At 41.7% G+C, this 17,096-nt stretch overlaps 1 protein-coding gene across 3 annotated transcripts in view; it reads right to left on the bottom strand.

Annotated features, from left to right (window-relative positions):
- The window catches only part of LOC139409363 (protein FAM83H-like), a 58,260-nt gene that overhangs the window by 31,865 nt on the left and 9,299 nt on the right, over positions 1–17,096 (bottom strand). For all 3 annotated transcript variants that reach the window (XM_071154425.1, XM_071154406.1, XM_071154415.1), the window contains exons 2-3: positions 15,710–16,161; positions 8,442–8,606 (exon numbers count right to left, since the gene is read on the bottom strand). In XM_071154425.1, coding sequence (XP_071010526.1) covers positions 8,442–8,606; positions 15,710–16,153 — 609 coding nt within the window. In that variant the 5' untranslated portion in view covers positions 16,154–16,161. The remainder of the gene's footprint in view (positions 1–8,441; positions 8,607–15,709; positions 16,162–17,096) is intronic.

Genomic DNA, 17,096 nt, shown 5'->3' with positions numbered 1-17,096 from the left:
GAGCTGAAAGTCCATATTGCCCAGCGACAGCCCCGAAACCTGAAGGATCTGGAGAAGGTCTGTATGGAGGAGTGGGCCAAAATCCCTGCTGAAAGTGTGTGCAAACCTGGTCAAGAACTACAGGAAACGTATGATCTCTGTGATTGCAAACAAAGGTTTCTGTACCAGATATTTAGTTCTGCTTTTCTGATGTATCAAATACTTATGTCAAGCAATACAATGCTAATTAATTACTTTAAAACCATACAATGTGATTTTCTGGATTTTTGTTTTAGATTCCGGCTCTCACAGTTGAAGTGTACCTATAATAAAATAAATTACAGACCTCTACATGCTTTATAATTAGGAAACACTGCCAATTCTGCAGGTTATCAAATACTTGTTCTCCCCACTGTAGCTATCTTTTTTGGTATACACACACTCAATACATTTTGCCAATACCATGGTAGTCACTGCTGGACCTTCAGCAGAGTAAAAATGTTTGTTTGTTCTATCTTTGACTGTTAACATAAGCTAGCTAATGTTAGCAAATAAGAGTAGCTCAATCTGGTAGCAATCTTTTCGATACTTGTGTGGAAAACACTCCATTACAAAAAATTGAATTGTCACTATAGCTAACTCTGTGTGTTGGTAGCAATGATGAATGTGGTTGGTTCTCAGCCAGTCTCAGCTGGCTAGCAATCTTGCGACGCTAGATAGCAAGCTGACAATATTGAAATGTCGATGCTATGCTAAGCTAGCCAGTCTAATAGAGAACAATACAATTAGTTGGGTGGTTAAATTGTGTATTGTGTATTTTGTTGTAGGTGAATCCACAGAATCCACCAACATGCGCTTTCAACCCTTAGCTCTGCACAAGTTGAAGGTAAGTTGGCAAAAAAAAGAGAGCTCAATTTACAGTAAGCGTGGTATAAACATGAATTGGGTAGAGTTTGTATGGTTAGTGTTTGTGTTATAGGGTTACAGGTGGTTAAAGGTAACCTGAGGACCATAGTCCCTTCCAGACCATGTCATCAATTATGCCTCTTTGAAAAACTCAGGTTATTTGGAGTCATTCCAGTGCCCTGCTGAAAAAGACCCCTAAGCGGCGGCATTTTGGGTACACAAGCATGAGGGACCGGACACACCTTGCGGTTATAGAGCACAACAAGATTGTGGGACAGAAACCAGCAACGGACACTGAAAGGTATAAAATCCAGACTACAACAGTAATGACACAACCACCTCATTCTTCTCTCTTCCGATTCTCCAAACACAATGCAAAGACACGTCTACAGAAATCCCCTGCAAAGGGCTACTATTAACAAGAATGATCTGTCAAAGTCAATGTGCTGGGGGAGGTTTACAGACAGTACTTTGAGATGAGGAAGGGGGTTTTAGTTGTGCTTAGACAGTAAATGTATTGTTGTGTATGAGAGCGATTATGGTGTCATTTTTTCCTCCATCTCCCATACACAACAATTCATACTGTGTAAGAAAAGCCTCCTAAGACTTTTCACACCTTTCTTTAGTCCCTCAGCCCATTCACTTTGTTACTTATCTTATCCTCTCAAAAGTAGCTCCCAATGTCCCCTTATTGTTCATAAACAATACTCTAGCCTGTCCCATTTGGTTGACACCTTTACCAACAAAGGCGTGTTGCCCTACATCCCTTCCACAATGCTAACACCACAACCATGTCTTTCCAGGAGACGTGTAGTCCCAGCAAATATTCTGCAAGAGGACCAAACAGTTGGTGGTTAAGAAGCTCTACACCACTTTCTGCAAAGTCTTATCCAGCTGGGCATTAACCGTAGACAGGACAAGACCATTCGCCATAAGCACAAAGAGTCTCAGCTTCACCAGCCCACCATGCTGAACATCATTGCCAATGTACCAAAGCTGGATATAGGACTATGTCTGCGTTTACACATGCAGCACAATTCTGATATTTTTTTGTTAACTAATTGGTATTTCCACCAATCAGATCGGTTCTGAAAAAGATAAGATCTGATGTGATTAAGACCAATTAGTGGAAAAAATATCAGAATTGGGCTGCCTGTGTCTCAAAATAAGTCCATGTAGAACAGGGGTTTCCAACCCTGTTTCTGGAGAGCTACCCTCCTGTAGGTTTTCACTCCAACCCCAGTTGTAACTCACCTGGATCAGCTTATCAACCAGCTAATTATTAGAGTCAGGTGTGCTAGATTTGGGTTGGAGTGAACCTACAGGATGGTATCTCTCCAGAAACAGAGTTGAAGAGCTCTGATGTAGAACCACCATAAAATAAATATGGATATTTTCTATCAATCTTTGAAATGTGTCTGCCTTAATGGATTTAAAGAATAGATGTATATAAACTGTACCGGGCTCTGTAGCATCAAACATATGCTAGACATACAGAATTCTAAATGTTTATTTGTGAAAAATCTCAAATACAGGGGAGTGTACACTATTTACTACTAACTCAAGAAAACTGGTTATTCAACAAGAATGTTATATGGTAAAAGTAACACTCCCAAAAATGTATGAACAGTGTAGTACAGTTCAGTGTTTTTCAGGTGTAGAGACACACAAGTCCAGAGAACTGTAGCTACAGATTGTTACACCAGATAATTTGATACACCCAAATATTTTTGCCGATATCTTGTCTATTTCAAGTCTTCTCTCATTGATCGAGACAGGTCTCTGTCATCATGACATGCAGAACTTTGGGGTGAACACCCAGCTGTCTCCAATGAGGTGTCCACCCCAAAGTTCTGCATTTCATGATGACAGAGCCCTGTTTTCGATCATAGAGAAGACTTAAAATAGACAAGATGGTGGCGTACACATGGTTGGATTACTCCATGTAGTAAAAATTATTTATTTTAATAAAGGAGAATTTTCTAAATTCAAACAGACACAGACATTTTATGAGACTCCTGTTTCCCCCAAATCGAGGTCAAAGATGGCATCGCTAAGGCTGGTAGAAAATTCTGTGCTACACCAAACAGTACCTATCCTGTAACTCCCAGTGATGGATACCAAAAATCTTTGGTTAATCATATACTCTGGTGTAACAATCTGTAGCTAAGAGAACTGATGGTCATGATGAAATTGCCATTCACAAAGAAACATACATCATTAAGAAAATACAGCATGATCAGTGTACTACAGTTCAGGGAATTCTTGTAAAGCTGTGGGAGTGTTATCATGATCAAACTGCCATTCAGCCCCTCATGAGTCATCTGCTTGAAATCCAGCATAGTCTAGAAGGGATAGAGTTCACGGGATACAGTTCTGCTACAATTACACACGCATGCAAAGGAATTATGTTTCTGTATCTAGAATCCACTCCAGGAAGAAATCCAGGCACAACACGATATTGTCTGTAAGACAATAAAAATATTGTGCAGTTGTACAGTTTGAATGACAGTTGAATATGTGACACATTAATGCCAAAATAGCACGCAAAACATGCCAGCCCTGAATGATGGGTCGCCACTGCCTGATAGACATGACTGTAGGTAGATACTAGGTGTTTCTCAATATGCATATTATCGTGGTCCACACTCTCATGCTCCATGTGCATTCTCCATTTCTCTTAAGTATGTTCTTGTGAGAACGAGAGTGAGGAGAACGCATAAAACATTACTTCTGAGAAGCACTCGCACTCCCCCTACTGTATTGCCTCACGCTGCATCTCCCCATTCACTGAACATTCTTCCATCCAGGACAATGGCAACAATAAAGACGCAACAGCATATACAAAAAGTAAGCATTTTACTTCATAATTATCAGCTACAGTGCCTTGCGAAAGTATTCGGCCCCCTTGAACTTTGCAACCTTTTGCCACATTTCAGGCTTCAAACATAAAGATATAAAACTGTATTTTTTTGTGAAGAATCAACAACAAGTGGGACACAATCATGAAGTGGAACGACATTTATTGGATATTTCAAACTTTTTTAACAAATCAAAAACTGAAAAATTGGGCGTGCAAAATTATTCAGCCCCCTTAAGTTAATACTTTGTAGCGCCACCTTTTGCTGCGATTACAGCTGTAAGTCGCTTGGGCTATGTCTCTATCAGTTTTGCACATCGAGAGACTGACATTTTTTCCCATTCCTCCTTGCAAAACAGCTCGAGCTCAGTGAGGTTGGATGGAGAGCATTTGTGAACAGCAGTTTTCAGTTCTTTCCACAGATTCGCGATTGGATTCAGGTCTGGACTTTGACTTGGCCATTCTAACACCTGGATATGTTTATTTTTGAACCATTCCATTGTAGATTTTGCTTTATGTTTTGGATCATTGTCTTGTTGGAAGACAAATCTCCGTCCCAGTCTCAGGTCTTTTGCAGACTCCATCAGGTTTTCTTCCAGAATGGTCCTGTATTTGGCTCCATCCATATTCCCATCAATTTTAACCATCTTCCCTGTCCCTGCTGAAGAAAAGCAGGCCCAAACCATGATGCTGCCACCACCATGTTTGACAGTGGGGATGGTGTGTTCAGCTGTGTTGCTTTTACGCCAAACATAACGTTTTGCATTGTTGCCAAAAAGTTCAATTTTGGTTTCATCTGACCAGAGCACCTTCTTCCACATGTTTGGTGTGTCTCCCAGGTGGCTTGTGGCAAACTTTAAACAACACTTTTTATGGATATCTTTAAGAAATGTCTTTCTTCTTGCCACTCTTCCATAAAGGCCAGATTTGTGCAATATACGACTGATTGTTGTCCTATGGACAGAGTCTCCCACCTCAGCTGTAGATCTCTGCAGTTCATCCAGAGTGATCATGGGCCTCTTGGCTGCATCTCTGATCAGTCTTCTCCTTGTATGAGCTGAAAGTTTAGAGGGACGGCCAGGTCTTGGTAGATTTGCAGTGGTCTGATACTCCTTCCATTTCAATATTATCGCTTGCACAGTGCTCCTTGGGATGTTTAAAGCTTGGGAAATCTTTTTGTATCCAAATCCGGCTTTAAACTTCTTCACAACAGTATCTCGGACCTGCCTGGTGTGTTCCTTGTTCTTCATGATGCTCTCTGCGCTTTTAACGGACCTCTGAGACTATCACAGTGCAGGTGCATTTATACGGAGACTTGATTACACACAGGTGGATTGTATTTATCATCATTAGTCATTTAGGTCAACATTGGATCATTCAGAGATCCTCACTGAACTTCTGGAGAGAGTTTGCTGCACTGAAAGTAAAGGGGCTGAATAATTTTGCACGCCCAATTTTTCAGTTTTTGATTTGTTAAAAAAGTTTGAAATATCCAATAAATGTCGTTCCACTTCATGATTGTGTCCCACTTGTTGTTGATTCTTCACAAAAAAATACAGTTTTATATCTTTATGTTTGAAGCCTGAAATGTGGCAAAAGGTCGCAAAGTTCAAGGGGGCCGAATACTTTCGCAAGGCACTGTAGGTATATGTGAATCTTTGTAATCTAGCTAGCCTGCTAGCTAGTTAAACAGGCAAAAATTACCTAAAACTAATGTTATGCAAAGTACAATCGATGTCAATTCTTCGTGGGTAGCTAGCTAACAATTCTTTGTGGCTATCTGGCTAGCTAACAGTAGTAGGTGCTTTCTGTGGTGGTGGGGCAGCCAGCGGAAAATACAGAGCGTAGGGGTTGGTAATGTTCACCAGTTGCGCTGTGATTGGCTCAGTGTTCTGTCACTTATGGGGACACTACGTCACCACAAAATCTATGGGGAGAGCTCGAAAATTCAAGCCTCTAGAAGTGCCCATCCAAGAAGGCTCAAGGTCAATGACCAAAGATAAAATGACGTCAAATGACATATCTACAGTAGCTTTGATTGGACTGATCATGTCAACATCATACTTTAAAAAATGTATTTAGCAAGCTAGCAGTCATCATCATGAATCAAGTCGACAATCTCCTGGCAAATCCTTTTCAATTCTTGTCATATGAAGAGAAATAATGAAGATAAATTATAGATAACGTTTTGGTGCTCATCGGCCATTGAACATAAACATTACACAACACTTTGGAAAACCGCAAATTCAACAATGAGTGGTTTGGAAGGAATCAGTGGCTAACTGCAAGCATTGCAAAGCAATCACTAGCCTGCTATTCAGTGGAGTGGATGTGTGGTCCAAGTCTGGGTTTAAGGGTCTCTTTTCCAAGCTTAAAATAATAAACATTCAACATTGGCCATGCTATCAATCCAGCATGACTTCTGCCGTGTCCAAAACAACTCAGAAATCTCAGACTTCAGTGAGTTAAAAAAAACAAAAAGCTCAGATGATAAACTTGTAACTTATAACTTATCTTATTTGTCTAGACCCATTCACACCCTCTTAAGCTTTAGCCCGACCCATCTCTATAAGGGTTGATCTGGGCGTGCTGTATTAAACAACAGCAGTCAAGCACCCAAGCTAACTTGCTAGCTACTTCCAGACACATAATGAGCTTTGGTGACTGTAACTGTGCTGCTGGCAACAATTGAATTACGCTTTGTTACCGGCATTTACTGACACCGGACATATTCAATGGGTGTTGAGCGTTCAAAAATGAATCAGTTATTCTGTGCCCTGGCACATTAAGATTAGTCTTTTGTTAAGAAATTTAGCTAGATAGCTAGCTAGGTAAACAATGAATCCCAACGCATGACTTAACGTTAGTTAGCGAGCCAGCCAGCTAATGTTAGCTAGCTAGCTAACAGTACACTTTAACTTGAAATTAAAATACTTTGTCAAAATTAGAAATGCGTAATATCTGAAAATGTAGCTAGCGAGACTTTCTTACCCGTGGTCTGAAATTGGAGTAGATAGCCAGAACGAATTTAACAGCTAGTACATCTACCTACAGTTGCAGTGACATTCTATTAAAATTGACACTTGCGTAACTTTAATGGAGTCTTTTGTTAAGACATGTAGCTAGCTAGCTTAGCTAGCTAAAAAATGGACCATAATCACATGACATAACTACCCTGCATGCATCTGCAGGTAGCTAACTAGCCAGGTTCTATGGCTATAACTAGTCAAGCATATATATCTGAGATACGAAGAATAAGATCATACACATAACGTTAGCTAGCGACCCAGCCAGCTAACGTTAGCTAGCTAACAGTACACATTTACTTGACATTAGGTTTATGCAGTTTTACTATGCGATAAATTTTTTTTAAAGCCGCGTTCGACAAGACGAGCTCCTATAGACAAACGTGTGCTATATGGCAGACCAATCCAAACTAAGTTCTTGGCATGTCCAGCCCACTCATTATCTCAACCAATAGCTAATGGGAAGGTTGCTCCTTTTTTCTGTGGCTAAACCAACTAGGCTCGTAATTTAAAATTTGTATTCGTATTTACAGATGGCACACAAGTTTGATATTAAGGCACATGAATGTTCACATGTTCGAGAAGGCATTTCAAATGGCTCTACTGTGAAGTCGTGACTTGTGACATACGCCTCGTTTCCTGAATAGCCCTTGCATAGCCTGGAGGTGTGTTGGGTCATTGTCCTGTGAAAAACAAATGATAGTCCCACTAAGAGCAAACCAGATGGGATGGTGTATCACTACAGAATGCTGTGGTAGCCATGCTTGTTAAGTGTGCCTTGGATTCTAAATAAATCACAGACAGTGTCGCCAGCAAAGCACCCCCACAAAATCATACCTCCTCCTCCATGCATCACGTTGGGAACCACACATGCGGATATCATCTGTTCACCTACTCTGCGTCTCACGATGGTTGGAACCAAAAATCTCAAATTTGGACTCATCAGACCAAAGGACAGATTTCCACCGGTCTAATTTCCATTGCTTGTGTTCCTTGGCCCAAGCAAGTCTCTTATTATTATTAGTGTTCATTAGTAGTGGTTTCTTTGCAGCAATTTGACCATGAAGGCCTGATTCACGCAGTCTCCTCTGAACAGTTGATGTTGAGATGTGTCTGTTACCTGAACTCTGTGAAGCATTTATTTGGGCTGCCATTTCGGAGGCTGGTAACTTATTCTCTGCAGAAGAGGTAACTCAGAGCCCTCCGCACTGTTACAAAATTTGGGAGGCGCATGGCAATGTGGTACAAGAGCTCCATTTGACCTCGGCATGCCTCTGGAGGCTCCGCAAGTGTCACCACCCTCCATTTGGAGCCTCTGACCACATTTTCGGGTCAAGCATAAATACGCTTTTAGTCTAGGCCTCTGTAATGGTTTAGTTCACAGAGTGGGCACAAATAAATACATTAGCTTCAAATGTTAAAGCAAATGTTTAAGCATGCAATTGTGAGGCATTATACACGCTGCTCGACTAAAAGCCAAGACCCACTCTTCCTCCTGGGCAACTATGTGTGAAACACATCTCACTATCCTAGAAAAGCCTAGAACATAATGAAAACCAGCCCAGGTTACCCTAGGGTGAAATTCCCTTTTAAAATGATCAATGTATCTTAATAGGAAAACTCCTTCACATACAGTACATTCAAGATAGTGCATCACTTCATAGACTCACTTGAATGTTTTCCAGATTGACCCGGCAGTTGGAAGCCATGCTAGTGAAGTGGTGTGCATTCTGTTCATCCAGAATGATATACACGGCAACATTTCGCATGGCAGCATCCAGAATATCAGCAAAGATGTCCACATCTGTAAAAGTGTCCATTACCACAGCGATCACCTGGAGAGGACCACAGAGTGCACTATCAGATATACTAACATTACACCTGCATTGGTTTCAAATGTTAAATAAAGCAATAGTGAGGCATTATACACACATCACATGCTGTGCAATTATTCTACATTTTCTATTGTAGTATTGCATTTCCTTTCTGTTACACACCAACTGATATAGTATCGTCTGTCTCTGTGCTTGAAATTCATCAGCTTAGTGTATCAATGAAATTCAGATAATGAGTGGAATATATTGTTATATACAATCTAGAGGCCTCACCTATCAATCATGCGTAGGCACATATCTGTACGTAAAAACCATGCATGGGATGATGTCCACGCAAAGTGTGAGATTTAGCAATATGAATGTTTGCTTGAGAGTGTGTAAATTTACGCACAGCCATGACCATGCGTACACACAGTGCCAAGTGGTAGAATAAGGGAACTGCTTGTCAAGCATAGGATGGGGAAAATACATGTTGAAAATGTGTGAAATTGTAAGAGTAATAATTAAATCATGTATTTCCATTGTGAATTCATGATACATATAAAGTACAAATTAGAGGCACATCATTAGCAAAACGAACAGGAACATATACAGTCGTGGCCAAAAGTTTTGAGAATGACACAAATATTAATTTTCAAAGTCTGCTGCCTCAGTTTGTATGATGGCAATTTGCATATACTCCAGAATGTTATGAAGAGTGATCAGATGAATTGCAATTAATTGAACTGAATCCCCAAAAAACATTTCCACTGCATTTCAGCCCCGCCACAAAAGGACCAGCTGACATCATGTCAGTGATTCCCTCGTTAACACAGGTGTTGACGAGGACAAGGCTGGAGATCACTCTGTCATGCTGATTGAGTTCAAATAACAGACTGGAAGCTTTAAAAGGAGGGTGGTGCTTGGAATCATTGTTCTTCCTCTGTCAACCATGGTTACCTGCAAGGAAACACGTGCCGTCATTATTGCTTTGCACAAAAAGGGCTTCACAGGCAAGGATATTGCTGGCAGTAAGATTGCACCTAAATCAACCATTTATCGGATCACCAAGAACTTCAAGGAGAGCGGTTCAAATGTTGTGAAAAAGGCTTCAGGGCGCCCAAGAAAGTCCAGCAAGCACCATGACCGTCTCCTAAAGTTGATTCAGCTGTGGGATCGGGGCACCACCAGTACAGAGCTTGCTCAGGAATGGCAGCAGGCAGGTGTTAGTGCATCTGCACGCAAATACTTTTAGAAGATGGCCTGGTGTCAAGAAGGGCAGCAAAGAAGCCACTTCTCTCCAGGAAAAACCTCAGGGACAGACTGATATACAGGGATTGGACTGCTGAGGACTGGGGTATAGTCATTTTCTCTGATGAATCCCCATTCCGATTGTTTGGGGTATCCGGAAAAAAGCTTGTCCGGAGAAGGCAATGTGAGCGCTAACATCAGTCCTGTATCATACCAACAGTAAAGCATCCTGAGACCATGCATGTGTGGGGTTGCTTCTCAGCCAAGGGAGTGGGCTCACTCACAATTTTGCCTAAGAACACAGCCATGAATAAAGAATGGTACCAACATATCCTCTGAGAGCAACTTCTCCCAACCATCTAGGAACAGTTTGGTGACGAACAATGCCTTTTCCAGCATGATGGAGCACCTTGCCATGAGGCAAAAGTGATAACTAAGTAGCTCGGGGAACAAAACATCAATATTTTGGGTCCATGGCCAGAAAACTCCCCAGACCTTAATCCCATTGAGAACTTGTGGTCAATCCTCAAGAGGCGGGAGGACAAACAAACACCCACAAATTATGACAAACTCTAAGCATTGATTATGCAAGAATGGGCTGCCATCAGTCAGGATGTGGCCCAGAAGTTAATTGACAGCATGCCAGGGCGGATTGCAGAGGAAATGTTTGCAAAACAAGGAAATGTTTGCAAATGTATTTAAAATAAAATACAGATATATCTCATTTACTGTACATAAGTATTCACACCCCTGAGTAAGTATTAGAATACCTTTGGCAGCGATTGCAGATGTGAATCTTTCTGGGTAAATCTAAGAGCTTTGCACACTTGGATTGTTCAATATTTGCACATTATTCTTTTAACAATTCTTCAAGCTTCTTCAATGCTAGACAGCCATTTTCCAGTCTTGCCATAGATTTTCAGACCGATTTAAGTCAAAACTGTACCTAGGCCTCTCAGGAACATTCTATGTCGTCTTGGTAAGCAACTCCTGTGTATATTTGGCCTTATGTTTGAGATTATTTTCCTGCTGAAAGGTGAATTTATCTCCCAGTAGTTTCTGTTGGAAAGCAAACTGAACCAGGTTTTCCTGTAGGATTTTCCCTGTGCTTAGCTCTATTCCGTTTCTTTTTATCCCCCCCAAAAACTTGATAGTCTTTGCCAATGAACAGCATCCCTGTAATGGCATTCCTCCTCCTCTTCTGAGGAGGAGAAGCGAGAAGGATCGGAGGACCAATGCGCAGCGTGGTAAGTGTCCATACCATTTATTATAAGATATAAACTGAACTCTATGAAAAACAAAACAATAAACGTGAACATGAACGTAACCGAAACAGTACCGTGTGGCGACACACTGACACGGAAACAAACACCCACAACTCAAAAGTGAAACCCAGGCTACCTAAGTATGATTCTCAATCAGAGACAACTAAGACACCTGACTCTGATTGAGAACCATTCTAGGCTGAACTCAAAACCCCAACATAGAAAAACACACATAGACTGCCCACCCCAACTCACGCCCTGACCATACTAAATAAAGACAAAACAAAAGAAATAAAGGTCAGTGTCACGGTCTTCCTCCTCTTCATCTGAAGAGGAGAGGCGAGAAGGATCAGAGGACCAAAATGCGGCGTGGTATGTGTTCATGTTGAATGTTTAATTAAAGAAAGAACTGAACACTGGATACAAAAAACAATAAACAAATAAAGACCGTGAAGCTATCCTAAGGACTGTGCTGACACAAGCAACTAACATAGACAATCACCCACAAACAAACAGTGCAACCCAGGCTACCTAAGTATGATTCTCAATCAGAGACAACTAACGACACCTGCCTCTGATTGAGAACCATACTAGGCCGAAACATAGAAATCCCCAAATCATAGAAAATCAAACATAGACTGCCCACCCAACTCACGCCCTGACCATACTAACTAAATACAAAAACAAAGGAAATAAAGGTCAGAACGTGACAGTCAGAACATGACAATACCCATAATATGATGCAGCAACCACCATGCCTGAAAGAGTGGTACTCAGTGAGGTGTTACGTTGGATTTCCCCAAAATACACTGCTCAAAAAAATAAAGGGAACACTAAAATAACACATCCTAGATTTGAATGAAAGAAATATTCTTATTAAATACTTTTTTCTTTACATAGTTGAATGTGCTGACAACAAAATCACACAAAAATGATCAATGGAAATCAAATTTATCAACCCATGGAGGTCTGGATTTGGAGTCACACTCAAAATTAAAGTGGAAACCACACTACAGGCTGATCCAACTTTGATGTAATGTCCTTAAAACAAGTCAAAATGAGGCTCAGTAGTGTGTGTGGCCTCCACGTGCCTGTATGACAGCCCTACAACGCCTGGGCATAATCCTGATGAGGTGCCGGATGGTCTCCTGAGGGATCTCCTCCCAGACCTGGACTAAAGCATCCGCCAACTCCTGGACAGTCTGTGGTGGATGGAGCGAGACATGATGTCCCAGATGTGCTCAATTGGATTCAGGTCTGGGGAACGGGCGGGCCAGTCCATAGCATCAATGCCTTCCTCTTGCAGGAACTGCTGACACACTCCAGCCACATGAGGTCTAGCATTGTCTTGCATTAGGAGGAACCCAGGGCCAACCGCACCAGCATATGGTCTCACAAGGGGTCTGAGGATCTCATCTCGGTACCTAATGGCAGTCAGGCTACCTCTGGCGAGCACATGGAGGGCTGTGCGGCCCCCCAAAGAAATGCCACCCCACACTATGACTGACCCACCGCCAAACCGGTCATGCTGGAGCATGTTGCAGGCAGCAGAACGTTCTCCACGGCATCTCCAGACTGTGCTCAGTGTGAACCTGCTTTCATCTGTGAAGAGCACAGGGCGCCAGTGGCGAATTTGCCAATCTTGGTGTTCTCTGGCAAATGACAAACGTCCTGCACGGTGTTGGGCTGTAAGCACAACCCCCACCTGTAGACGGGTCGGGCCCTCATACTACCCTCATGGAGTCTGTTTCTGACCGCTTGAGCAGACACATGCACATTTGTGGCCTGCTGGAGGTCATTTTGCAGGGCTCTGGCAGTGCTCCTCCTGCTCCGCCTTGCACAAAGGCGGAGGTAGCAGTCCTGCTGCTGGGTTGTTTCCCTCCTACGACCTCCTCCACGTCTCCTGATGTACTGGCCTGTCTCCTGGTAGCGCCTCCATGCTCTGGACACTACGCTGACAGACACAGCAAACCTTCTTGCCACAGCTCGCATTGATGTGCCATCCTGGATGAGCTGCTCTACCTGAGCCACTTGTGTGGGTTGTAGACTCCGTCTCATGCTACCACTAGAGTGAAACCACCGCCTGCATTCAAAAGTGACCAAAACATCAGTAAGGAAGCATAAGAACTGAGAAGTGGTCTGTGGTCCCCACCTGCAGAACCACTCCTTTATTGGGGGTGTCTTGCTAATTGCCTATAATTTCCACCTATTGTCTATTCCATTTGCACAACAGCATGTGAAATGTATTGTCAATCAGTGTTGCTTCCTAAGTGGACAGTTTGATTTCACAGAAGTGTGATTGCCTTGGAGTTACATTGTGTTGTTTAAGTGTTCCCTTTATTTTTTTGAGCAGTGTATAACACTTTGTATTCAGGACATAGTTCATTTCTTTGCTATTTTTTGTTGTTGTTGCAGTTTCACTTGAGTGCTTTATTGCAAACAGGCTGCATGTTTTGGAATATTTGTATTCTGTACAGGCTTCCTTCTTTTCACTCTGTCATTTAAAGTTAGTATTGTGGAGTAACTAGAATGTTGTTGATCCATCCTCAGTTTTCTCGTACCACAGCCATTAAACTCTGTAACTGCCCGATGGTGAAATCCCTGAGTAGCTTCCTTCCTCTCCAGCAAGGATGTATCTTTGTAGTGACTGGATGTATTTACACACCATCCAACGTGTAATTACTAACTGTACCATGCTCAAATGGATATTCAATGTATTATTTTTTCATTTTTACCCATTTACCAATAGATGCCCTTCTTTGCGAGACATTGGAAAACCTCCCTGGTCTTTGTGGTTGAATATGTGTTTGAAATTCACTGCTCAACATAGGGACGTTACAGATAAAAAAAAAAAATGAGGGGTACAGAGATGAGTTAGTCATTCAACAGTAATGTTAAACACTATCATGGCACACCGAGTGATTATGTGACTTGTTAAGCACATTTTTACACCTGAACTTATTTAGGCTTGCCATAACAAAGGGGTTGAATACTTACTGACTCAAGACATTTCAGCTTTTCATTTTTTGATTTTATTTTTATTTATTTTTTATTTTTTTTACCCCTTTTTCTCCCCAATTTCGTGGTATCCAATTGTTGTAGTAGCTACTATCTTGTCTCATCGCTACAACTCCCGTACGGGCTCGGGAGAGACGAAGGTTGAAAGTCATGCGTCCTCCGATACACAACCCAACCAAGCCGCACTGCTTCTTAACACAGCACGCATCCAACCCGGAAGCCAGCCGCACCAATGCGCCGGAGGAAACACCGTGCACCTGGCCACCTTGGTTAGCGCACACTGCGCCCAGCCCGCCACAGGAGTCGCTGGTGCGTGATGAGACAAGGACACCCCTACCGACCAAGCCCTCCCTAACCCGGGCGACGCTAGGCCAATTGTGCGTCGCCCCACGGACCTCCCGGTCGCGGCCGGTTACGACAGAGCCTGGAGCTTTTCATTTTTAACTAATTTGTAAACATTGCTGAAAACATAATTCCACTTGGACATAAAGTGGTATTGTGTGAAGGCCAGTGACAGAAAATCTCAATGTAATCCTTTTTAAATTCAGGCTGTAACATAATAAAATGTTTTAAAAAATCAAGGGGTGTGAATACTTTCTGAAGGCACTGTATGTGAACAGAAATGGCTTCCACTCGTAATGTGCAGGTGATAGGTTGTATGATGCCGAATGTGGTGGCAAGGTGGCTAGGTGGAATGCACAATTAGTTCATTCTGCAGAACAGCAATGTTGGCCTATACGCCTATAGGCGGGAGCTGTTGAGGATGGATGGCTTATTGGTGAGGATGAATGGCTTATTGGTGAGGATGGATGGCTTATTGGTGAGTGTTGCTTACTCATTTGTCCTAATGGTCCTCTCTTTGTAGCTATGTTTTTATTTTTACCGGTCAAGCCACAACTGAGCGAGCCAAATTTAACCTTTTTGTTGTACTCAATCTCTGAAACTAGCTCAATCTCTGAAACTAGCACCTCTATTTCAGTCTAAACAATACCTTTAAAAAATGGATTATTTTGGTTGCGCCCGTTGTAGGCTATTTCATGGTACAGCGTTGTATATTCCAGGCTTTAAATGGATGATTTTGACCATACCTGTATATGTTTAATTAGGGGCGCTTCGAAATGCACAAGCACTGAGGCTGAGAACAATTGGTATTTATTAACAGTTATCTCCTACCGGTGTATGTATGACGTTTGTAGGATTGTTTGATAAATCACACCTTTTCTATGCGTAAGAACATTTTAAATTCCGTTCGTAAGTAGTGTTTTACAATAGTTTCTACACAATATTGATAAATGAGGCCTCAGGTATTTCAGCAGTGGATTGTATACTACACTATAATTCTAAAGGATAGCACAATTACAAACTACAGAAGCCTTTTTAAACTTTGAATACACTACACGTTTGCAGAGTGATCAAATTAAGACCCTACATATGTAGTGAATTTGTTTGTTGTTCTCAGTCAATGGCGAACGTGCATAAAGATTGCAGAATTCTGTGAGATGGTCCAATGTGCCAATAAATCAGCAGAATCAAAAATTGGGATCATGTATACTCTGCTAATAACCAGACAAAAAAGAAAAACGGACATACTTGTTGAGCATTCTTGATAAGTCGACGAGCCTGCACCTTGATACTTGGCATATCTGGCTCAGAGGGGTTAACCAGTGTGGTGACATCAGTGGGGCCTATGAAGCGATGCTGTTCGGGCCAGCCAAGGTCAAGTCCGGGTGCATCCAAGTCAGAGTGGACGGGCCAGTATGTGTCTGAAGAGCCGTCTCCCCCAGACTCCACATATGGGAGCTCAGGCTGAGTGTTCTGGTAGGGAACTTTCACTGTGCACTTAATGTGCTCAATTTCCTGTCTGGAAAGGAAGTCCACCACATCCGCACTCTGGAGGAATTCATAATAGCCCTCCAGGTCATCCTCCACAAGTGCGTCAATGGCCAGACGGTACTCCTCGCGGTAGTGGGGAGGCACATAGTTGGGGTCCAGGCGGTTATCCCCGGCTGAGGAACACTGAGAGCGGTGTGCCATACTGATTCCTGAGAGAGCCCAAAGAGAGGGTACACACAATGTGAGAACTTGGTAGTGAGGAGAGATGGAAATAAAGTTATAGAGTAGCAGATTGGTAGGCTATGATCAATTCTGCATATTTATACAAAATACAACATCACAATTTACACATTAATATTTCATTATGCGTGTTCCCATGTAACCTAACACAAAAATAAACAGGATAAGTTTAATGGGTGCATTCGGAAAGTATTCAGACCCCTTCCCCTTTTCCACATTTTGCTACGATACAGCCTTATTCTAAAATAGAATAAATACATTTTTCCCTCAATCTACACACAATACCACATAATAACAAAGCGAAAACAGTTTTTTAGTCAATTTTGCAAATGTATAAAAAAAATACAATAATAATACTTTATTTACATAAGTATTCAGACCCTTTGCTATGAGACTCAAAATTGAGTGTGGCTGGCTTCCGGGTTAAGTGGGCATTGTGTCAAGAAACAGTGCGGCTTGGTTGGGTTGTGTTTCGGAGGACGCACGGCTCTCAACCTTCACCTCTCGCGAGTCCATAGCGATAAGACAATGGGATACCACAAAATTGGGGAGAAATATGGTTTAAAAATAAATAAATAAGAAAAAGAGTATGCCTATAGTTAATAGCTTACAAGGGGAATTTAATATTAGTTTTAATATTGTAGTGGAAGATGAGAAGAATGTTTTGCCAAGGCTAAATGCAGGCTACTGTGCATCTCCTTATTTAGGTAGAATATAATTTTGGAACTTAAATGTATTTATAAAAATGTGTTTCATCATTATTATTATTGTATATCATTGTTATTATTGTACGCCTATTTACTCATCGAAACCAGAATTTTGAATATGCAAAACCTGTTTTTATTTTATTCTGTTAAATTGATATGATTTAATTTGATATGTTTAATTGTATGCTCTGTATTTT

The sequence above is a fragment of the Oncorhynchus clarkii genome, chromosome 1 (genome assembly GCF_045791955.1).
Source record: "Oncorhynchus clarkii lewisi isolate Uvic-CL-2024 chromosome 1, UVic_Ocla_1.0, whole genome shotgun sequence".
In the NCBI taxonomy this organism is placed as follows: domain Eukaryota; kingdom Metazoa; phylum Chordata; class Actinopteri; order Salmoniformes; family Salmonidae; genus Oncorhynchus; species Oncorhynchus clarkii.
This window is presented reverse-complemented; position numbering and strand designations above follow the sequence as displayed.